The 25,986-nt window shown below is 40.3% G+C and overlaps 1 protein-coding gene across 1 annotated transcript in view; it reads right to left on the reverse strand.

The window, feature by feature from the left end:
- The window catches only part of celsr3 (cadherin, EGF LAG seven-pass G-type receptor 3), a 232,178-nt gene extending 206,753 nt beyond the window's left edge, over window positions 1–25,425 (reverse strand). The window contains exon 1 of the mRNA XM_048606305.1: window positions 20,966–25,425. Coding sequence (XP_048462262.1) covers window positions 20,966–25,262 — 4,297 coding nt within the window. The 5' untranslated portion in view covers window positions 25,263–25,425. The remainder of the gene's footprint in view (window positions 1–20,965) is intronic.
- Window positions 25,426–25,986: the final 561 nt, after the last annotated feature.

The raw sequence follows: 25,986 nt of genomic DNA on the forward strand, positions 1-25,986 counted from the left end.
GACCTTTTTTGTCCACTATTTCTTTCTCCTCCATTCATCCATCCATAAGGCCAATTTGCATTTGTTTGTCTACCTTGTGTGCTTGTGTGAACTGGGGGGCTTCAGAAGAGGTTAAGAGTTTCAACTGGTACAGGTTACGCTGACAGTTCACAATTGTTTTCCTGTGGTTACAATCCATTGAACTGTGGTAATTCTTCTTAAGTACAAAAACATGGTCAGTGTTTTCCATAAACTTAGGTCTTCCGACTGGTAAAATTGGGAATGTTGCATTCTTTGAGAAATATTTTTAACTTTTATGATGATACCAAGAAGAGTGGAGCTTGACCTAGAGAGGTATCCACGAATGGCATCAGCTGAGCATAATGTCACAAAGTGTCCAAGGATCAGAAGAGATCAGATGAGGATATTAGTGTTAAAAACCGAACATTTATATATTGCAAGTCTAAGATAGGGCTCACCATCCATCTGTAAAACCACAACCAACTTAAACATCTCCCTTCTACCCAGCTATACACAAGGAATAATCATCCTCAACGTGACGGGTTGCCAAAGAGAAGATATATTGCGTTTAACTTATGGGGTGACCTATGGTACCTGGCATGGAATATTAACAGGCATCTTGGTCGTGCTAGTCTGGACACATACCTGAGAGTTTCAGTCTCTGCCTGACAGTCAAGACAGGCCCCAAGCAATTCATGTACCCTTTTATATTGCCACACCTGTCAATCCCCATCAGCTTTCAGGGTCCTAATATTCCAATTCAACCCTTTAATTTAATGGTCAATATCTCCAAACTCCCCCTCACCTTTGGCTTACTGCATTGTCATACCACAGTGTTGCTATCCACTGCCTGCCCATTGAAGCCATTTCAAATCCATTCTATACTTACTGGAGTTTAGAGGAATAAGAGGGAATCTCATGAAATGTTTAACATTTTGAGAGGGCTGGATACTTTGGAAGCAGGGATGATGCTTCCCCTGGGCAGGGGTTCAAAACAAGGGGCCATACTCTAGGGAGGTAGTCCAGTCTGAACTGAGGTGAGAAGAAATTTCTTCATCTCAGATGCTGATAAGACTGTGGAATTCTCTACTGTAGATGGCATGAAGCTGAAATCACTGAATATATTTAAGAAATGTATGGATTTCTAGAAGCTAAAGGTATCAAGGAGAGAGTGGGAGAACAGCATTGAGATAGGGGATCACAACAATCATGTTGAATTCAGAGTGGACTCAATGGGGTAAATGATTGTTTTGTCTTGGATGGTGGGAAGCTTGAGTGTTGTTGGAGGTGAACGCATCCAGACCAAGTGGGGAGCATTCTACCGTGCTCCTGATTTATGTAGATGATGGACAAGCTTTGGGGTGTCAGGAGGTGAGTTATCTGCTGCAGGATTTGTTGGCTCTGATCTGCTCTTGCAGCCACAGGAATTACATGGTCGTCAAGTTCAGTTTCTGGTCGATGGTAACCCCCAGGATGATGGTAGTGGGGATTCGATGATGGTAGTGTCATTGAACGTAAAGGGCCAATGGTTAGATTCTGTCTTGTTGGAGATGGTCATTGCCTGGCATTTGTGTGGTGCAAATATTACTTTCCATCTGTCAGCCCCAACATGGATATTGTCCAGGTCTTGCTGCATTTGGACATGGTTTGTTTAAGCATCCGAGGAGTTATGAATGATACTGACATTGTGCAGTCGTCAGCAAACATCTCTACTTCTGCCGTTGTGATGGAGGGATGATCATTCATGAAGCAGCTGAAGATAACTGGACTAAGGACACCACCTTGAGGAACTCCTGCAGAGATGTTCTGGAGTCAAGATGACTGATTTCCAACAAACACTGCCATTTTCCTTTGTGCCAGGTATAAACCTAATCAGTGAAGTGCTTTCCTCAGATTCCCATTGACTCAGGTTTGCTCAGGCTCCTTGATATCATTCTCTGTCAAATGTGATTTTGATATCAAGAGCAGTCACTCTAACCTCACCTCTGGAATTCAGAGATAGTAGGAACTGCAGATGCTGGAGAATCTGAGATAACAAGGTGTAGAGCTGGATGAACACAGCAGGCCAAGCAGCATCAGAGGAGAAAGAAGGCTGACGTTTCGGGCCTAGACCCTTCTTCAGGATTCAGTTCTTTTATCCATGTTTGAACCAAGGCTGTAATTAGGTCTGTAACCCAAACTTAGCATCATTATGCAGGTTATTACTCAACAGGTGCAGCTTAATGAGACCTTTGATGTTACCTTTCATCACTTTACTGACGATCGTGTGTAGTTAGAAAGGGCTATAATTGTCTAGGTTGGATTTGTTACGCTTTAAGTGTAGAAGACATTCCTGGGCAATTTTCCATATTGTTAGGTAAATAGACAGAGTTATAGCTGTATGAGAACAGCTTGGCTAGTGGCAGGGCAGGCTCTGCAGCAGAAGACTTGACTATTATTACTGGAATGCTGTCAGGGCTCATAATCTTTGCAGCATCCAGCGCCTCCAACTGTTTCTTCATATCATGTGGAGGGAACTGAATTGTTTGCAGACTGAACCTGACGATATTTGGCAGAGGCCAAGTTGGATTATCCACGCAGCACTTCTGGCTGAAAATTGTTGCAAATACTTCAGCTTCATCTTTTGCCCTGATATGCTGGGCTCCCTACTTTTGAGGATTGGGACATCTGTGGACCCTCCACCTCCAATGAGTTTACTTGTCCACCTCCAGCAATCATGACTAAATGTTGCAGAACTGCAGTATTTAGATCTGATCTTTGGGTTGTGGAACTGCTAGCTCTTTCTATCACTTGCTGCTATAGCTCTTTGGCATGCAAGCCATTCTGTTTTGTAGCTTCACCAGGATGACATTTTGTTGTATGCCTGGTAATGCTCCTTATATGTTTTCCTGCATTCTTGGTTAAGGGGTTAATCCTCTGGTTTGATGGTAATGGTAGAGTGGGAGATCTCCAGGCCGTGAGGCCTCAAATTGCATTGCAGCATCTCATGGATGCTCAGCTTTGAGTTGCTAGGTCTGTTTGAAGTCTATTCCATTTAGCAGAATGAGATTGCCACACAACCTTATCACAGTGGCAGTAAATCTAATTATAACAAATAATCAATTGTTAATTGTAGCCTGAATTTTTGCTATTTTGCTTTGTACCTGCCTGCCTGCTCCTAAAATTCTTTCTTCAAAGTAAACCATCAATGCAAAAATTATGCAGTCCATTCTCATCAACTTGCCAGGAAAGCACAACTGCAGAGGTTTTGCCTCACCGCAATAGTATTAGTGACTAGGAGCTGATGTCATATTAGATTACTTCAGTTCTAACAATGTTTAACAGAACTTCCTTAAATAGGTTATATGGGATTCTTGCGACATTTTCATAATGTTCTTTCAAGATATTTGCAATTATAATTCCCATGGAGAATAGGCTTTTTAATTGCTTTTATTCCTTATCACATTGTAAGCTTTATGCCTCCCTATGACACAGATGCCATTCTGCTTAAATTAAAACTTGTCTCAAAGATTTTCTCGCTTTATTCTCTTTGTTAGGCTACAATTTTGTGGATGTCAGGTGTTCTTCACTACTTTCTGCAAGATATGTTATCCACATTTGACTCTCAAAAGCAAGGGCCAGCAATCTTCTTCACCACTGGCAGTTCCTCAGTTAAGTTAGATTCTGTCCTCACTAGTTGTTCTGAAAAATACACACAGTTAAAGCATATATCACTGAAAAGCAATCGGGAGCAGAAACTCTGGAAAATTCTCAGCATCTAAACCAAGCCAACTGCTGCCCTAGTTGAGATCAGCGAACTCAGCACAGGCTGCAGATCAAATCTGGAACCTTGCTGGTTCTTTATTATTCAAATAGTCATTACATAAATTCAGTCAGTCAACAGGGGAAGGTCCATCTGTAGCCTGTATTAACAATGGTAATAGTTCACCGCAGCACTGCAGCAGTCCTTGTACTTAATCTCTACTGTTTCTTTCCAGCTGCAGGTTTGAGAATGAAAAGTCAATACAAGCATACTACTGCAGCAAGGTAGAATGTGATTGAACGTAATGTGAAATTCATATTTTCAATAATTTAATTTTGCACCTGAATTCTAATTTTACTCAAATTTCTGAGAATTACCCCAACATTTGAAAATGTTTTCCATGCCTCAAATAGCTTATCCTAAGAATTCCATTCCAAAAGTTACAGGAATTGAGAGAAAGGTACCCTGAATAATTTAAGTTTAAGGCATTTATAATTCAATCTAAATATAGCAATGTTATTCCACTGACTGAAAAATGTGAAATCTGACTATAAGTACACGATCAGTGGAATAACATTGCTATATTTAGATTGAATTATATAGGATTTAAACTTTAAAACATGCAAAGAAACGTCTTAATTTTTCACAATAAATTAACAAAAAACAAAAAAAACCAACTAGATTAAAATTCCACAATAAAGCAAAGGACTGAAAATGGTGAAAATCTGAAACAAAAACAGAAATTGCCGTGTCTAGTGGTATCTGTGAGCAGCAGCTGAGCTAACCTTTCAAGTCCAATGACCCTCCTTCAAAACTAGATTAAAACTCTGCTACTCTGTTTGAATGACTGGACATCACAATTAATGCAACCCTTCAGTTTTGTATAAATAGTGAAACTATTTCTTTATTTACATTCTGGACTATGCAGGTGAAGTTCGCATACATGATTGTAAGTTCTGTGTCACTGATCTTTAAATTTAAAGGCTGAGATGATAACGAGATCTGATCACCTTCCCCTCTATACTGGATCAGTTAAAATGAAACATTTTGAAAATTGAGAAAGAGTTTTAGAATACAAAGAGTACAGGTAGCAAAACTGAGCAGACCTTCATATCTTCATATCATATGGAAAATTAAACTGATTAATCTCACTCAGCAGTTCAATGCCAGGAGCCCACGCATAAATTTGGACAAAATTTGGCACATGCTGATTTGGAATGATATTTGGACTTTCAACAGATGAGGCTGGATTCAAACCAATTCTCAAGAGGTAAAAGGATAGTGTTCAACAATAGCATCACATTACCTTTCATTACCCAAGTTATATTCTTAATTTCCACCAGGACACCTACTACAAGTCTCCTTATCACATATAATTTAGCATGGGACAGCACCTCTTTTCCAGATTCTGCTAAAACTGCTCCACAATTAGACACTGCAGGACCCTAGGGTGACTAATATCCAAATCTTTCTTTGTGGACGAGGTGTTTCACCTCCGTTTTGTCATTTCCCAATGGAGATCACTTAAAATCACCCAACTAATTATCAATAATAACAAAAATGATGTGAGAGCATATACAAGGTCTTGAGCAACAATCTGATCATTCATCTTCCTGCATTCTAATATGAATATATACATATGTGAAGTGGGCCAAATTCTTCTAAGTGACCAAGCTATTTGGAATCTGAGTGGGACTGAACACAAATCCATTAAAGCAAATTCCAAACCTGCCTTAAAGAACTAAACTATTGCGTTGATACAGTATCCACTGCACGTAAAGTTCTCTGCATCAATTTTATCTAATGGCAAGTTGCATTGCTGTGCAGTGTTTACTGCTGTATAGAAAAATATTTGTCAAACATGAACATTTTACTTTAAAATTGCAAAATGTTATGTAATACTCACTGCACATTGAAGAAATTAACTTAAAACCTAATCATGATTTTACCTAATGAACTCAATATCCACAAATGTATCAATAATTAGTAGCACAAAATACCAGTCCAGTTAGGAGATTTACAATAAAATGAAAAGGTTTTAACTGAAAGATATCGCTGTCACATGACAATTGCTGTAAAAATTCTAGCACAGCAAACTCATTATAAATCAAGTCCATGTTAAGATTTTGAAAAAAAATTAATTATCGACAAGAGATAAGGAAATAAGTGCACAAGGTTCAATGAGCCACTTCCAGAAAGAGAGTGGTGTTGGCCATTTTAGGGAAAGATCACACAAGTGCAATAACAATCTCATCAAAAAAGAACAGCTAAATACAGCACATTTTGACACAGATTGTTCAACCAGACCCTTTGTGTCAAATGATTTAAGGCTTGGTGAATTTAATTAGAGGGTGCAGTCCCTCTTACTGACTCAACCTACATTTATGTTTGAAGACACTATATTAAATACACTATTAAGCTATATTTCTGTTTCTCTAGTGTTTTATGATTAAACTATTCAGTCAGATTAAATTCTATGATCATATGTGCACACACACACACAAACTGAATGCAGCAAAATCTCTGTGAAAAATCTAACACAAAATCATTAATGATTTACAGGAAGCAACACTTAAAGATCCCTTCACAGGAGCCACAAGTTATATTCTATCGCATTACTACAATAATGCCATCTAAATGAGGCAGGGTACATGCCTTGGAGGATGAAATACTGGCATTATAAGGCTAACAGCTTCTGTGAGGGTCATTTCCTTTTTTATAGTTTTGCACTAGGATCAGGTTGAACTCGTGAACTGGTATTGCAGTCTTGGTCTTCCTGAGAAACTACAGAATAATGATGTTCAGATGCAAATTGAGAGAACAGGCACCTATGCAAAATGCTACCTGCGTTAAAAAATATATTATCTTCTCAGCTTCTCGTGGGTAGGGGTCACTGCCCATCTCAGAAGCTGCCTCAACTTAGAGCAAATTTAGCACATAATGAATCAGTTACGAGGAACATTAAACCTACCATTTCAGTCGATCAAACTTTTGCTATGTGTCTCTTCAACAGAAAATTTCCACTCTAATCAAATTTTCCTGCCATTACCTCACATCCTTTTATATCCCTCCTTTTCACATTTGGTCAGTTCATTTTTGTGTTATACTTTCTGCCTCAACAGTCACATCCGATAAAATACTCCATGTTACAAATGTTTGCAAAGAAACTACTTCTAGAGTCATAGACTCATACAGCATGGAAACAGACCCTTTAGTCCAACTTGAACTTGTGACCAAGTTTCCCAAACTAAACTACTCCCACTTGCCTGCTTTTCACCCTCTAAATCTTTCCTATTCCAAATGTCTTTTAAACTCTGGCAGTTCATTCCAAATACAAACCACCCACTGTGTGAAAAAGTTGCCCCTTAGGTCCCTTTTAAATCATCCTCCTCTTTCCTTAAAAATATGCACCCTAGCTTTGAACTCTCCCACTCTAGGGAAAATACCTTTGCTATTTACCTTATCTATGCCCCTCATGATTTTATAAACCTCAATAAGGTCACCCCTCAACCTCCTACACTCCAGTGAAAAACGTCATAGCCTATCCAGCCTCTCCTTATAACTCAAGTCCTCCAGTCCTGGCAACATCTAACTTTTCTTTTCTCTATCCTAACAAAAATACTCATTCATAAAATTCTACCACAAGTGTTTCTGCAATGCAAGTGGGATACCTGCCTTACAGTGGAAATTTTTACGTCACAGCAAGGCAATTAAAGGGTGCTGTGAGAAACTCCTTGGAAACCTAAAGGAACAGGCAAGGCTAAATCTTTAATACTGACCAAATCTTTAAAGTGCTGGCATTAGCATAGCAGTACCAGCCAATGGGTGCCTTCAAGAAGAAACATGCAGTCCAGATGGGATCTTATAATCCATTCCGTACAACTGTGACTGTCCTTTACCTCCATTTTCAGCTTATCCACCATCAGTGAGCCAATTTACATACTAAAATCCCAACTGACTGCAAACACAGCCATTAACATTCACTGAATGAGGAAATGCACCTTATTGTTTTATCAATTTAAAAGAAACATTTTAAAGTTTAAAAGTACTGTTGTTTGCAAGAGTTTAGGTTAACAAGCTCTTTAACCTGACATGCAAGCAATTGAATTAAAAGATGGTTCATTCACTCAAAAAAAAGTTCCAATAAGCTAGAAGGAATCCTTTGGGCAACAGTCTTCAATACTGAGCCTGGCACTACCCTGTCACAGTGAGATTATACTTAAAAACTGGATGAGTATGTGGACATGGCCTTAGATCATGCTGCTTATTTGGCCTCTTGGATAACATTAACTGGTGCAAAAGGAATGTGAAAGAAGAGGGAAAAGAAAGCATTTGGTAAAACAGTGGGTACAATGTCCTTTGGGATTTACAGAGAGATATGGTGCAAGTAATCAGTAAGAAAACTGAAGACAAAACTGAAGAGCTAATTAGTTGGTCAGATGCCAATTACAAAGCAGCCAACAGAACAGGTTCTCAACAGCTGCCTCTCAAAGGTATTTTTAGTTGTTAAAATATAAAATACACAACAAAGCTGTTTCTGTAAATGCAAACAGAAATCTGTATTTTCTTCAGATTTGTTGTTCATAAGTGCACCCTTAATCTCGTCAGTCACGGTGCTGTTAGAAATACTGTAATGACACATAACAACTTTTCAATGTCAGAAATTTGCTGCCTTTCCATTTTCCATTATTCCTTTGAATTGATGTATTAGGAAAGCTTTTCTTTGTTTTTCTAAGCTTCTCTTGGGGTTTGTGATGCACTGTGAATACAAAGCGGGTCTTGAAGGGAGTATTGCTAATAATGCAAGGGACACAAAGGATGGTGTAAACATTCAGGATCTGTATCAATCACATTATGATTTCCAAGAGGGATTCTGCTCTTACAAATTGTCCAGCTAACCAAAATTGACAGAACGAACTACCTATTTTGTTCATTACCAACCTAAGTCCAAGTATTGGGCTTTAGCATGATGATGCATTCTGTACAGAAGGAAACACTCCTACGGGTGGCGAAGCAGTGGCAGATGACCAGCAGTGTAAGATGGCACCTGAAGAATGGCAACTTTGACATTGGTTGGGTCTGGTGTAGACAGTGGCGAGGTGGTAGAGGAGCGATGTGGCACAGACGTTGTTGATGATGAGCTGGCTGAGGACTGATGGACTTTCTTTAAGCTATATTTTTCTATTCTTTCTTATTCTTAAAACTATTCAAAATGGCGATGGATCATGGTGAAAGTGGAAAAGCTTTCCACTGTATTTTACTGATTTTCTTTTTGTAAAATACGTGTGACAATAAACTCATTCATATATAAATTGCCTGGCATCAAGCAATACTATAAGAGCACTCATGCATGCGTCCTTGCATGTTAGAACCTAGGTGACATGAGATAAAAAAAATTTGAATTACCCAGAAGTTTGGAGAGCTTATAGTTTCCCATGCTTTTGCTATGGCAAAGTCTCAGGCAATTAGAGTCAACTTGCCAAACAATCAATAGCCTTTTGAGCCTGTCATATAAATTATTGTGATCATTTGAGATTTGGCATTCTTGCAAAATGAACAGCTTTGACAACATGTTTCCCTTAAGTTCCTTAATACCAAATGACTGTCTACAATTAGATGAACGCAACTCTTCTCAACTTTTGGAGAGGAACATGGTATGGTATGCACTTAGTATGATGTACAAGAGGCCTTGGTGGGGATACTGGACAGGCAGCATGATTTAACACAAACGCTGTGCTAGATCAATGAGTAGGCATGGGAGTAATGAGGGGCATTGACTAACACTGAGCTGGTATAGAGGTGCGAAGGGCCATGGCACTGGTGGCTTGAGAGGGTCATAAGAACCTATAAAACAACCAATATAAAGAACCAGAGAACCATGGTCCACCTTGTAACCATCCCACTTTGGAACTTACCAAACCGCAATCACCTACACTCCATTGCTGGAATTTCGTGGGCCTGGCTCCATTCTGTATCCACTTCCCATCACAATCGCCAGAATGAAAACTACATGTCAGGGTACCTTTTAAACTAAGTTGGGTCTGGGAAATTTCGCATACAATTCCACATCAGTAACCAAAATCTGGCTGTTTATACTTAAATAACCATTCTGCTGCCCAAGAAAATTGATTGCTCACCTCTCATCCCACCTCCACTAATAAAGTAAGTGGGGTGAAGTGGGGTCTTATTTCAGTTTTTGGTTTGTATCACAGAAGTGTTATGGTACATCAGCGAGACATTTGGCCCATCTTGCCCACAGTGAATCATTAAATGAGCATCAATACCTGGTGCCAATTTCCTGCTTGTTCTCCATAACATTGCAAATTTTTTTAAAATCAAAATAGTCATCCTATGCCCTTTATTTATGCTTGCAGCTTTCTTTCAATGGAATTAAACGGAACAGCTTGGATTAATTTCACATCAACCTTAAGCAAAAAGGTTATTGTGCAAGTACATAAAATCACAATAAACAGTTGCAGACAAATTTCCCTTAATTTGCAAATTGAAGTAAATATGTATTTACATACATTCTTTATTTTGGTAAAGGTGGCTGCTTGGTGATAGTACGTAAATAAAAGGCCTTCATCATTCAACTTCGACTCATTGAAGACTAAATCACCAGATTTTTCATATCTTTCAATCACATACTCTTGGCAAATGCTTGCTTATCAGTCTCCAGGCCTGACCAGTTCAATTAATACCAATAGTGAAGAGCAAAAACGCTTATATATAAGCGAAAGAAATAATCCTTCACCAACAATATTTACTAAAACAGTAAAAAGAAAAAATCTTACTATGCTTTCACAGGAAAGATTAACTAAACATACAATCAATTTCTGGTAGCAGAGTGTATTATTTAATCATTTGAATTAACACTATACTGAACAAAACACGAGCAATTTATGCTGGGAAAAATAACTTCAAGGAATCAGCAAGTTAAAGAAAACAACTCGGATTTAAGAGTAAACAAGTGAGCCATGTTTATTCACTGAGAATTCAGAGGCTGAAGCAACTGGGAGCTGAAATATCTACATGACTTTCAGAATATTCTTTTGAGCTTTGGCATTACTTTATTCCTTCTTCAAACAATTCTCAGTTATTGCCCATTGCTCCCACCTTTCCCCAACCCCCAACCCCCCACCCCCATTTACCACCTCAACAATCATCCCCTCCACCACCAACCCACAGTATGTACCATTTATAAGAATCACTGCAGCAACTTATCAGGACTTCTCAGACAGCATCTTCTAAATGTAAGGACAGGGCAGGAGGTGCATTGAAACACTACTACCTGCAAGTTCTCCTCCAAGATGCACACCATCTTGACTTGAAGTTTTATTACCATTCCTTCATTGTCCTTGGGTCAAAACTCTGTGGCTAACAGCACTCTAGGTATACCTACACCACATTCCCTGCAAGCATTCAAGCAGTCAACACACCACTACCTGCTCAAGGGGAAATTAGGTTGGGCAATGAATACTGGTCTAGCCAGCAACACCTACATCTCATAACAAATATAAGAAATCATGATTTAGCATATTCTCCATCAATACACTCTATTTACATCAGGTCTTCAATGATAAAGCAAAATCCCTAAATATTTCACAGAATATTTTTAGGAAATGGATTTTAAGTCAGGAAGAGAGAGATTAAGAGGAATATCCTAAATCAGTTGAAGAGACGGATTTTGAGGAGATTTCTTGTTTTAAAAAAATTGTTAGGTAGTGAGATTTCCAGCAACAATTAGGAAGGAACAGCATGTAGAGGTAAGTTTGGACCTATTGGTATGCAGACTAGATGCCTTCATTGAAATCTGATACCAAGTGAAGAAGGATTGATGTCTTTACTTATACAGGATAAAGAGGGCACTTTCACCTGGAATCATCAAGTCCAACATTAAAAAAATGTTTATTGCCAATGCTGCACTAATAATTCTTCTTCAGCAGTAGGAAAATAAGTGACATTGGGTTCAGACCCCAAAGCCCGAGCAAAGCCAGGGCCTTATGTACATGCTCCCAAAAAGTTGATGGCTATAAGTTAATGATTAGTCCAGTAAAATGTAGCGATTTGCGTTATAGAAATTGACACAAAGTGAGAATTCAAACAGACAGAATATGCAGAAAACCTCAACAGCCGCTCTGATTGAGTTAGAGGCTCAGGCCAGGAATCTTTGCCAAGACATGTGGAGGATGAGCCAGGGGTTTGGATGGGGGGAGTACTTTATTCTGACTTTTACCAAAGACGTAAGCAAGGTAACAGCACACTCAATTATACTTTGTACACCACTACTCAGACACTGTCATGTATCAAGTCTCATTCAAGCTGAATGAAGTTTAATCACCGCCATCACTGTAGATTAATGTCAAATCATAGACCATTGTGGTTTATCAAACAAAATCTAACAATACACTTGTGTCTACACTTTGTGTGAACACAAGACACATCTTGTGCTAGGCTACAGCCAGAATTCATTAAAGTTTGCTGCCAAATATTAAAGAGGAATCATTACGCATGTGGAAAGTAGAGTTAAACCATTAAGTGACACATTCCTTGGTTTCTAACTGCCAATTCATAAAATGATATTTCGTCTGATTCAGTTTACTGCAAATGTCATTTCCACATGCAGGCCAAGAAACTCCTGCGGCAGAGCAGGAAACTCAGAAAGCTGGGAACACACAACCAAGCATTTGCATTTACCTGTCCTGACGTGAGTAAATGTTACCGATCCTCAGTTTCTGTGATGGGACATATAGTAGTTAGCACAAAACACTAGCACAAGATGAAGGGAAGAATATTAGGTGTTGAAAAACGTTTGTTGGTTTACCACATACTAGGATTGATGCAAGCCACCGCAAAGCCTGTGTCCCATCATTTTCAACTTGGTTCAACTTGAAAGATACTATGTCACAGATCACTTAGGTCATCCCAATATCCTCCTACACAATAACTTTGCAACATCAGCCATCTGGGAAAGGCATGCAGCAAAAGAAGGCCATTTCCCAAGGAAAATGTCAAAAACAATGACCAGGTGACTAATGTCATGCACCCTCTCATACAGCTGCGTCAATGAGATAAAATAGGTCTAGGTAAAGGGTTTGGGGAAATTGACTTGTCCATCCTTTGGCATGTATGTCTGATGTAAGCATTCCTAAAATGGAAAAATGGTAATAAGCAGGAAATAATTTATTTTAGAACTGCATGTACAGGAATATGCATCATTCTCATGAAAGCATAGACCTCACAGTGAAACTTAATGATATGGCATGTCATAAGAGAATGGTCAGCATAAGAACCTGATAAAAGTGTCCATAATCTGGAAATATTTCCACAGTTCAAATCTTCCAATGTCAAAGTTGCAATGGTTTTAGTATGTTCTGATTTTTCAATTTTTTAAAAATTTACATTAAAATTGTATACATGCTTTATGCTAAGAGTACAGGAAAATAAATATACATCCATGATGCAGAGCTCAGCTGTTCACAAATGCTGGCCAGTCCCTAAAGCATCATCAGGATTTTAGCACTCTATACATTCTCAAACCTGCAGCAGTACATAGAACCAGTGTTAGTGTTTTGAGATATCTTTAAGGAGCAGATCAGGTCAGCCAACTAGCAGCTGGGCTCCAGGGTCTTTACAAATGTAAATAACCCCAAAAGGAAATTCAAATGAGTTCAGTGATTCCAATTAAGCAGACACCATTCTAAATGTGAAAATGTATTCTAATCGTATTAAGTTGACCAAATAGGATCAAGGCTTCACAGCCAACAAGATCCTATCAATGCAATGATAGATATATAGAATCGGGGTTCTAATAATCTTCACATTCAACCCATTCACAAATGAATCAAATGGTAATGAATTTCTGGAAAAAATCTCCTCCTTAAATCAAACAGTAATGAATCCCTGGAATAAATCATCTGCCCGTCTGAAAAAAAGCATCTTTTAGGAGTTCCTGTGAATTGCATTTATGTTCTTCTATCTTTACCAAAAAAATAAATAGTGCTTTCAGTAATCAAATCAAAAATTTACAGTGGTCATTCAAATCTCCAAATACTGCTTTAATTCAAGTGGAAATTTTAGAGGCTGTTATCCTAGTTGTCAAATATCTCAACATGGTCACACACACGATGCCTGTGTAATCGTATGTTACTGGTGGAAACATTCTTCGTACCAATGTTAAATACAATGCCTGATGGCTCTTGAATATTTCTTTGCTTGTGATTCGAATGGTTTACAACGGTTGAAAATATCTTATATAAAGATTCATATCAGCATGTTAATTCACATGCTTTGAATTGTATATTCTCCTGACTGCTTGATTGCTCCGCTCACACAATACTCACAAAAAGGGACAACTGTATTCTACGGTAAGACTGTAGTCATTTAAAACAAACAATTCACTTTTTAATGATGCAAATACTATTAAACTATTATAATGTATAAATCAATTGAAAATGCACCTACTTGGCAAACATTTAATCACAAACTCCTGATTGAGGATAAAAGAAATGGCTGAGAGCAATTACCTTCTGTATGCGTACTTTACTGCTTCTCTGACTCTATGGAATTTAACGGCACTAGCAGTTATTTTAACTGCATTGTAAGTGCTTATCTGCACCTCCTGCTTGCAACTGATACCAACCTGACTGAGCAAGCTCATTGACTTAAAGGCTGACTTGCTTGGCCACGAACCCAATTCTGCATTACATGCTCTAAAGCTCCAAGGATTTTGGGTGAGATAGCCATGGCAAGCTATGAGGCGTCGACTGTGCACCTCAGAGTTTGAAACATCTCACAAACTCATTTCAGAGGGGTGTGGTTGTGTGTGTACAGGTGCAGGGGTATGTGTGTAGGGGTGTGAGTGTGTCTGGTTGGCGGGGTCAGGGGGGAGTCGGAGTGAGGTGGAGGAGGTTACTTTACACCCTGCTTTCCAAAATCCATTCTATAGTCAGTTCAGGAGACACAACAAGAGGACACAACAGCCTCCCAACTCTATTTCATTTGCAAAATTATCTTGGATAATGTCTACCTAATTCTCAGCAACAAAAGCCCACGACAAAATGTTGATATTCTTGCTGAGAACGGTTGGGCTGAAATGGAGATTGTTAAACTGTCTCAGTTAATTCTTTTGATTTTATGATTAAAGCGTGTTATCAGTACAAGACAGAGAAACTGCTGTTTGGATCTGCCAACACTGCTACTAACCAAGTAGCTAACCAGAAGATTAAAAAAACTGGAATATATTCCAGTCCAACATGACTCTTTTACCTCTGTGAGCTCAGTTATCACATTTACTATTGATAATAGCTGCATAAACATCTTGTTGCAGCAAGCTTGCCACCTGTCAAGTGCACTGGCTGCTGATAAGGGCTGTTAGTTCTTTGTCTGGTTTTCTATTAGTTTCCATTATTTCATAATTCATTCCTTCTATTGGATGAAGACAGAATATGATGTGGAGGTGCCAGTGTTGGACTGGGGTGGTAAAGCTCAGAAGTCACACGACACCAGGTTATAGTCCAACAGGTTTATTTAAAATCATAAGCTTTTGGAGTGCTGTTCTTTTGTCAGGTGAAGTCACTTCTGACTTTGAAGACTGAATGATAAATGCTATTTTAAATGTAAGAGACTGGGAGTATAATTTCAAGGTTTTGGAGAAGAAAAAATAAAAAGGTTTTAATTTAATATTGCCACATGGTAGTACATGAGCTGTCACTTACAATTATGGGCATACACCATGATAGCCAGGTCATGTGGAGAAGTCATAACTAAAAAGGCTGAAAAAAGGCAGTGAATGAATGTGTGCATGCTTTTGCACAGCACTGGCTAACAGGTGAATGAAATGTCTAACTGTAGACACACAGGGAGCTGAGGGCCTAGTGGTACTATCTTTGGACTGTTAATCCAGAGACCCAGGTAATATTCTGGGGACCTGGGTTCAAATGGCAGATGGTGGAATTTGAATTCAATAAGATTCTGAAATTAAGAGTCTAATGATAACCATGAATTTATTGTCAGTTGTCAGAGAAACCCATCTGGTTCACTAACATTTGTTAGGGAAGGAAACTGCTATCTTGACCTGATCTGGCCTCCAGACCCACTGACACTTAACTGCCCTCTGGGCAATAACATCTGTGGATGAGTTAAAAGAAAGGAATTTAAATATATAAATATATATATATTTCTTTCCTGACAAACTTACATTCAAATAACATTTCCTCTGTTTCAGAAAGCATTTCATCTGGGTTTGCAGTCATACATGACATTTTGTCAGAAATACTCACACAAATACACTTTCAGGTTTTAACATCTCTAACACACTCCTGGCTCAGGACACAAGAAAAAGCTTGTCTGGTCGTCAATTGTTCTGTCATTTTTGGTCTCCAACTTCATTCCTCTGTCATAATTGCCTTTGTTTTTGGTTATTTTGCAAATGAGACTGAATTTTGTTATTAAGAAAAAAGCACCAACTGTACTCATCCTATGTTTCTTTTCATTTCTTCTTCAGCATGTCTGATACAAGATTTATCAAACTGTCTCCTATTTCCAACATTTTTTATTAAGGAAAGTAGGATCAAAGCAATTCCTTCAAGTATGCATCCTACTGGCAATTCAAACTCTCAAAATCCAAGCTTGGTAAGATTTAATCAGTACTTCTTGATTTTCTACATGACTACACTTAAATCTTTGTGGTGCTTTGCAAATTAGTCATGGTACTTCATCTAGATTTCTAAACAAAACTAAAGACAGTACAGTCAAAACAACATCACAAACAGCCCACTGATGCAATTACAGTGAATCCTATATTATCAGAAGGATGAAACTAGATCTGTTGTATCTGGATGTTGAATATGAACAGCATACAAACAAGAGTAGAAACTCAAATCACAAGCCATGTTTAGCTGTTTTTATTTCAAAATGCCTGTAAATTCTTACTTTTACAGTGAAGTTCTTAAGCAAACAAGTGTAGACCATAACAAGATAGGGCTGATAAATCAATGGCTGAAGCGATAGTGCTATGTGCAAGATTCAGATTTTTGGATCATTGGGATGTCTTCTAAGGCAGAAAAGACCTGTTCAAAAGGGATAGGTTTCACCTAACTTGGAAAGGGACCAATGTCCTGGCAGGGGGATTTGCTAGCTCTAGTTCTACTTCTAGTTTGGGGCATGTGCATGTGTGGAAGGGGTGGTCCTAAGTAGCAGTGCAAATAGAAAGGCAGATTATGACGGTTCTGAATCAAAAAACAGCAAGTTATTTAGTAAAGACATTCAACAGCAAGTCAGAGAAAAAGGTAACCCTGAAGAATTAAACTGCATTTACTTCAATGCAAGGGTTCATACACGTAAGGCTGATGAACTCAGGGCATGTATGGGAACATAGGACTGGGACATCATAGTTATTACAGAAGCTTGGCTGAGGGAAGGACAGGACTGGCGGCTCAATATTCCAGGTTTTAAATGCCAATAGAATGAGAGAAAGAGGGACAAGAGAGGAGGTGGGTGGCATTTTTGATTAAGGAAAACAATTCTACTGTACTTAAGAGAGGATATTTCTGAGGGATCATGCAGTGAAGCTACATGGGTAGAAATTAGAAATAAGAAAGGGATGATCACCTTGATGGGACTGTACTGTAGGCTCCCAACAGTCAGAGGGAAATTGAGGGGCAGATATGTTGAGATATATGTAAGAATAATAGGGCTGTAATAGTGGGGAATTTTAATTTTTCAAACATTGGCTTGTACTGCCATGGTGTTAGGGGCTTGGATGGTGAGGAATTTGTTAAATGCGTTCAAGATAATTTTCTTTATCTATATGTAAATAATACAGAATGAGCAAAACTTGACCTTCTTTTGGGAAATAAGGCAGGGGAAGTGACTGAAGTATTTGTAGGGGAATACTTTGGGACCAATGATCATAATTCTATTAGTTTTAAAATAATTATGGAAAAGGATAGGCCTTCCCTAAAAGTTTAAGCTCTTAATTGGAGTAAGGCAAATTTTAATGGTATGAGACAGGAATTTTCAAAAGTTAACTGGAGTAGACTCTTCACAGGTAAAGAGACGACTGACAAAAAGTGTGATAACAAGAGTTCAGAGACATTATATTCCCGTTAGAGTGAAGGGTAATGCCCGTAAGAGTAGGGAACAATGGATGAATAAAGATATTGAGGTTCTAGTCAAGAATATGAAAGAATCATATATTAGATACCGATGACTGGGATCAAATTAATCTCTTGAAGTGTATAAAGGGTGTAGAGGCAAGGGAAATCAGGAGGGCAAAAAGGGGATATGAGATAGCCTTGGCAGATAAGGTTAAGGATAATCAACAGAGATTCCATAAATACATTAAAAGCAAATGAGCAACTAGGGAGAGAATAGGGCTCCTTAAAGATCAATGAGGTCATCTCTGTATTGAACCTCAGGAGATGGGAGATGCTAAATTAATATTTTGTGTCAGTTTTTACTGTGGAAAAAGAAATGGAGGCTAGAGAACTCAGGGAAATAAAATACGGACGTTTTGAAAACAGTTCACATTACAGAACAGGAAGTGTATCCCAGGACATTGTGGGAAGTTAGGGAAGAAATTGCGGGGCCCCTAGCAGACATACTTGTACCATCTATAACCACGGGTGAGGCGTCAGATGACTGGAGGGTGGCGAATGTTGTGCCTTTATTTAAAAAAAGACTGTAAGGAGAAGCCTGTGAAATATAGACCTGTGAGTGGGATATTGGTGCTGGGTAAGTAGTTGGAGGTGATTATGAAAGATAGAATTTGGATAGGTAAGGATTAATTAAGGACAGTCAGCATGGCTCTGTGTGAGGGAAATCGTATCTCACAAACTTGATTGAGTTTTTTGAGGAAGTAACCAAAAAGATTGATAGGGGCAGAGTGGTAGACGTTGTTTACATGGACTTTAGTAAAGCGTCTGACAAGGTTCCATATGGCAGACTAATTAGTAAAGTTAGATCACATGGGATTCAGGGAGAGCTTGCCAACTGGATACAAAATTGGCTTGACGTTCGGAAACAAAGGATGATGCTGGAAGGTTGTTTTTCCAGAGTGTGATGAGGGGTATTCCACAGTGATTGGTAATGGGTCTACTTTTGTTTGTCATTTATATAAATGATTTGGATAAGAATTTAGGAGACACAGCTTTTATGTCTCAGATGACACCAAAATTGGAGTTATAGTGGATAGTGAAGAAAGTTATCTAAGATTACAAAGAGACCTTGATCAATTGTGTCAGTGGGCTGAGGAGTGGCAGACGAGGTTTAATTTGGATAAATACAAGATATTGCATTTTGGTAAAACAAACAAGGGCAGGGCTTATACAATTAATGGCAGAGCCCTGGGTAGTGTTGTAGAACAGAGAGACTTAGGGGTTCAGGTACATAATTCTTTGAAATTTGCATCACATGTAATCAGGGTGTTTAGGAAGGTGTTCAGCACACTTGCCTTCATTGCTCAGACCTTTGAGTATAGGAGTTGGGATGTCATGTTGAGGTTGTACACGAGGCCTTTTCTGAAGAACTGTGTATTGCTTTGTTATAGGAAGGATATTATTAAATTGGAGAGGCTTCAGAAAAGATTTATCAGAGTTCTGCCGGGAATAGAAGGTTTGAGTTACAAAGATAGGCTGGCATTTTCCCCTGGAGCGTATAAGTTTGAGTTTTATATTTATAAAATCATGAGGGGCATAGATAAGGTGAATGACAAGGATCTTCTCCCAAGGGTGTGATGGGGCATATTTTTAAGGTGAAAAGAGTACTATTTAAAAAGGACACGAGGGACACTTTCTTTTTAACAGAGAGTAGTTCCTGTGTGGAATGTATTGCCAGAGATAGTGCTAGATGCAGGCACAGTTGCAACATTTAAAAGACATTTGGATAAATTCATGAATAGGAAAGGTTTGGAGGCAATTGGTCCAAATGCAGGCAAGTGGGGCTAGTTTGGTTTAGGAATATGGTCGGCATGGACTAGTTGGACCAAAGGGTCTGTTTCCATCTGTATGACTACGACTCTGCAACCTGCTATTTACTGACTGCAAATTCAATCGCCACATACAAAATAAACACTACTGCAAAAATGTTCAATGCACATGAACAGTTCAGCAACTATACTCAAGTTTTTCCAGAGTGATGGCAAAATGCTACACTTAGAAGAAGCAAAGACATTGCATGTAGACATAGTTAATACGCTAAATTCTAGATCGCCTACACACTTCTTACAGTGTGTTGCTTGTTACTTGTTTTAAATTGTAATTCCCTGAAGAATATAGCAGAAAATATTTTCATTAAGTATTTATAACTAATCATATTAATAATTAATATTGAAGTGTACAAGGTCAGATCAGCCACAAGACAAAATAAGCTTTCATTGTTATTAATATCAACCAGAACAAAACTAATGACACAAAAACAAAATATTGTAGATACTGGAAATCTGGAAATAAAACAGAAAATGCTGGAATTACTCAACAGGTCTGGCAGGATCTGTGGACAGAGAAAAACACGGTTAATGTTTCAAGTCAACAGCCTTTCATCAGAACATTCCTGGTGCAAGAAAAGTCTCTGAAACATTACCTGTTTTCCTCTCCACTGATGATACCTCACCTGTTGAGTATTCCCAGTATTTTCTACTTGAATATTTGATTACTTTATCTAGCAAAATGTGATGATTTTTCTTAAAATGACTTATTATCAGCTTGTGAGCAAGTAATGTACAAATCCTAATATGGTTCTTTTACAAATTAGTGTGCTGCAAGTAAACACATCGACTGCATTATTTGAAATGATAATTTTTTTTGTCATTTCCCAAAACATGTACAACATTGGCTTATCTCAAAAAGATGGTTGACCTTCTTCTATCAAAAGGACTGAGCAACTGAATGACTTGCTAGGTCACTTCCAAGATCAGCCGGTTTTATCCATGAAATGCCAATTAAAATCGTATTAGGCAAAACCAGGTAGAGGTGAAAGATTCCTTTTCCTGAAGGGCATTCGTAAACCACTTGGGGTTTTATTGCAATCCAGCATCTTTTATAATTTTGTCCTGGTATAATCTAAAACATGCCAGATTTATTAAATTCAGTTTCACAATACCAAAATTTGAATAACATTTTAGACTCCTAAACCAATACTATAATGATATCATTCTAGACAAAGTTGCCTCACAGTCCCCTTACAAATAAGCATCACAATATACTATATACTTAACAAGCTTACCTGTGACCGTCACCAACATGGAAGCCACAAGTGGACGATTATTGTCTAGCTTTCGACTCAGCCGTAGTTCTCCACTTGTCTGGTTGAGGTTCATTAAACTCAGTTCATTTTCTCGCTCAAAAGTGTAGAACAGTCGATCTGAAACATCAGGATCATAGGCTGGGATCTTGCCAATGACTCCTGAAGGGAAGGTGTTTGATTTGTTCGATATATAGTTGTTAAAAATTATTTGGAAGTTCTTAAGGACAGGACTATTGTCGTTCTGGTCAATCAGACGAATATGCACAGTAGCCCGGCTCACAAGAGGTGCAGAGGTCGCTTGCACCACAATCACATATTCAGACTTTACTTCATAGTCCAGGTCAGTAAGAGCTGTGAGTTCGCCAGAAAAGATATCCATCTGGAAGATCTCAGGAATGTTGCCTTCCACAATTTGGTACATAATCTGAGCATTTGACCCCTCATCTGGATCAGCTGCTGTGATTTTTCCCACCACTGAACCAACAATGCTGTTTTCCTTCACAAAGACTTCAAATTCATCAGCAGGAAACACTGGTGCATTATCATTCACATCCAAAATACTGACATGAATATGAACTGGAGTCCTATGCACAGGGATCCCCCGATCTACTGCATAGGCAGTGAGGTCATATATCGGAACACTCTCCCGATCAAGTCTTCGAACAGTTCGGACAATCCCTGACGTTGGCTCAATTGTGAAGTCTCCGTCCCCGTCCTCTCCATTCTGGAAAGTGTACTGAACCCTTCCATTAGCATGGGCATCACGGTCAGTAGCTGATATCTGCAAGACGCTGGTAAAAGGTGGGGCGTCTTCAGAGACGGAGCCCTGGTACTGGACGTTTACAAACACTGGTGAATTATCATTGACATCCTTGACCATGATTTCGACATAGGTAGTATCAGATTTCTGTGGAATCCCATTGTCTTTGGCAGTGATGGCAAGTGTGTAAGTCATTTGATCTTCATAGTCAAGCTCTGTCTGTAATGTTATGGCACCTGAGTCTGGATCAATTCGAAACTGAGGAATGTTATCCTCCAAATAGTAGGTAATCCTTGCATTCTCCCCAACATCATCATCTGTAGCACTGATTACCACTACAGTACTCCCCACTGGACGATCTTCATTGACATTTACTGAATAATGTGCACTCTGAAATACTGGACGGTGTGTATTTGCATCTGTGATATTAACATGTACATGGCATGTATCATGAAGTGTGCGATCAGAGGCTGTGATTGTTAGGACATAACGTCTCTCTTGCTTATAATCCAGAGGCAAAGCTAGTGTAATGATCCCCATACCACCTTGGGTGCTGATACTGAAACGGTTCCTTGTATTCCCACCCGTGATCTGATACGTAACCACCCCATTCACATCTCGATCCACTGCAGTTACCGTCAGTACACTGGTACCAACTGCAGCATCTTCATTTAAGCGGATAAAGTATTCTGCTTGTGTAAATTCTGGTCGATTATCATTAACGTCCATCACTGTAATAGTGACACTTGCTGAAGCAGATAGAGATGGAGAACCATGATCCCGAGCTTCTACTCCAAAAGAATAATGTTCAACAGATTCCCGATCCAATTGTGCACTAACTGTGATCCAGCCTGTTCCACTGTTTATCACAAATGGTGTGTCGCTGGCTGTGTCGGTCAGTCTATACTCCAGACGGGCATTTTCACCATAATCTGCATCCACAGCTTGGATATGGATTACAGAATGTCCAAGAGGTGCATTTTCAAGGACAGAAACCTGAAATGGGGTACTTACAAAGATAGGAGCATTATCATTAACATCTACCAGCTGAATACTGACCATTCCTGTATTGTTGGATAAAGGTGGTCGTCCTGCATCCTGAGCACGAACACGCAAGGCATATTCACGCTCCACCTCAAAATCTAAAGGTGTTACCACCTCAATGGCACCAGTAAGACTATCAATGGAGAACTGCCCCCTGCTGTTTCCACTAATTATATTGTAATGAACCAAAGCATTATTGTCTTTGTCTAAGTCTGTGGCAGTAACTTGCAAGATCTGTGTGTGTGGCCTGATGTCTTCCCTCACCTGGACAATGTAACGTTTCTCGCTAAACTGTGGGATGTTGTCATTTTCATCCAGAACAGTAATGTAAACTTTTACCGTGGCACTTTTAGGACCAGGGTCTTTACCTTGGTCATTGGCTTCTACAATGAGGGAATATTTCTCCATAGTTTCTCTATCCACCGATCCACGGGTAGTAATTAAACCTGACCTGGCATCAATTTCAAAAACAGCATGTGTGGCTTGCTGATTCATAAATCGATACCTGATATTGGCATTGGAAGGAGAGTCTATATCTGTGGCTCGGAGCTGCAAGATGGGATAACCTTCCTCTACATTCTCTCGAATGGTTTCCCTATATTCGGCTTGTTCGAACACTGGATTGTGATCATTAGTGTCCCTCACTGTTATGGAGATCATGGTGGTGGCAGAGAGGCGAGGGATACCGTGATCGACAGCTGTGATTCGGAAATAGTGCAGGTCCATGCTTTCCCTGTCCAGGATTTTGCTAGTTGACAGCAGCCCTCTTTCAGCATCAATGGTAAAATAATCCATGGATCTGCTGTCCATCAACGAAGCCATAGAGTAATACAGCCTTCCAGCCTCTCCAGAATCTGGGTCCACTGCAGTAATGGAGATTACATGTGTCCCTGGAGGCTGGTTTTCTGCCACCTGAACCTGGTAATTATATTGTGGAAAATGAGGGCGACGATTGACCGATCTACTAGTTCTCGTTAATGGTAAAGGAAAGACGGCTCTCTTTCCCCGTCTGCCAAATCGGGGATTAAATGTCTCAAATTGCATAGCTTTGCTGGGGTTTAATTGGAAGAGTATAAGCAGATCGCTTTTTGAATGGTTCCTTGGCCTAAGTCCAAACAGCAGACTTTTTAAACAACCTTTGGTGGCTTTAAAGAACTGCACACTGTGAAAATCTTCACAGCTGAGAGGACGGGAAAGGTTTGTCGCGGGTGCCCCTAAACTCTTTGTTCTGTTGTCCGGGTTGCAGAGCGTTGGAATTGGAGATGCTTCTCTCGCCAAACCGGGAGCTGTCCATGCCGCCGATGGTGCTGAAACCTCGTTATTCAAACAATGTGATCCCCCCGAAGAGCACAGATTTGTAAAAATAACCAGGCACGATTTTGGACACAGATTGCAATTGCGTGGATTTATTAATCGCCAAAAATATCCGCTTGTACACCTAAATCTACTTTCACTTAAATTCGATGCAGGCCAATCTGTCCTGTTGTCAAATGAAGTGTATTTCATGCATCGACTTAGACACGGGTTAACACAGTGATTCCTGTGTTGGTGCAGGTGACGGGTAAAAGTGTGGTTCACGCTGTTTGCCTGCTGTGCGCAACGTTTATACAATGTTTCCTCGGGGTTAAAAAGGTAGCACTCAAAGAGACGATACATAACACTACTTAGGAGGAGGTCTGGACAATGTTTCAAACACGCTCCTAGTTCCACATTCCTTTCTTCGTCCTTCAGGTACAGACAATCTCGCTTAACATTCCGGGTATTTAAGGCAACTTCAGCACAGTCCCGGGGCAGATCCCACGAGAGTCTCCCGTTCTTTGCAGGCCGGGTATTGGACTTGCTTGAATGCTGACTCCAAAACGATTTCCTGGAGCTATTGTCCCGGACCAGACACAGCGAGTGGATAAAGAGAGGCTGGTAGACCAAGAAGCTGGGTTCGAGTCCCCCCTGCTTCTTCTCAGAGGGGAAGCTTTCTGCACAAGACAATAAGACGGAGTGGCTGTGAGTCCGGTAGAAACCGCGGTAGCGCCGGCGGCTGTGTAGCAGTTTCCTTGCTGGGATAGTTCTGAAGCCCTGATGCCCCCGGTTCCTACAGGCTTCACTGACACGCTGCTCGGTTACGTCCTTGTCCCGATGCCATTGTGCAGCGTCCGGGGAGTTTCTCTTTCTCTCGGTCTTGGCACTGCCATCCCTCCCGGTGTGCCAGGAGCAATCCGCCCGGTAGCAGGAGGCTCGACCCGGAGCGGCTACCCAGCTGCCAGGGCCACTCACCTGCTCCGGGCTCGGCGCTCGGCCCGCGGCCCGGTTCTGCCAGCGGCCCGGGGGCAGCAAGAGGAGGAGGAGGAGAGGGGGAGGCCGGCGGGACTCCAGAAGCGGCGGCCCCGGCTCCTCCTGCGCCGGGTTTTCCGCCCTCAACGCGAACAAAGAGCCGAGGAGGATGAGAGAGAGGCGTCTCATCGGCAGCGCCGCCATCGAGTCAGGGCCTTCCCTTCGCCGCCGCTCTCCGCTCCTCGGCGGCCCTCGCAGCTTCAGCCGCCCCGGGGCCCGACAACCGCCCTCCCCGAGGCGCCGCTCAGCGTTCACCGCTAATCCCTCCGGCTCCCACTCGCTCGTTCTCTCCCTCTCTCTCAGCGCCTTCCCCCCTCCTCTCCCTCTCTCTCAGGCTTTCCTTCCCGCTCCAGGACACATCTCCTCATCCTCACTCCACTCGCTTCCAACATGGCACCCGACCGGCGCCCGCTAACGGTCTGTTCCACCTTCGAGTGATCAACCCCTCATGGTACATCCCAACAGCCGCCTTCCAGCCCCCATCACGCCCCCTCCCCATACAACCCCGCTGTGACTATTTGAGATGCCTTCATCATTGATACTGGCAAGATGCGTAGACAGCTTCTCTGCGTCGCTGACTGAAGGAGGGCTGCTTCATAATCAGTTCTGAGGAAGGGTCACTCGACCCGAAACGTTAACTCTGCTTTCTCTTCACACTTGCTGCCTAACTTGCTGGGTTTCTCCAGCAATTTCTATTTTTGTTTCGTATTTTAATCCCTACTTCCACCCCCCCCACCCTAAAACAGTAGGGTTACTGGAGTCAAAATGTTAACTCTGCTTCTCTCCATAGGTGCTGACAGACCTGCCGAGTTTCTCCAGCAATTTCTGTTTAGTTTTTGATTCATATTTTAATCCCAGGCAACATCTG

The sequence above is a fragment of the Rhincodon typus genome, chromosome 16 (assembly GCF_021869965.1).
Source record: "Rhincodon typus isolate 14 chromosome 16, sRhiTyp1.1, whole genome shotgun sequence".
Lineage (NCBI taxonomy): Eukaryota > Metazoa > Chordata > Chondrichthyes > Orectolobiformes > Rhincodontidae > Rhincodon > Rhincodon typus.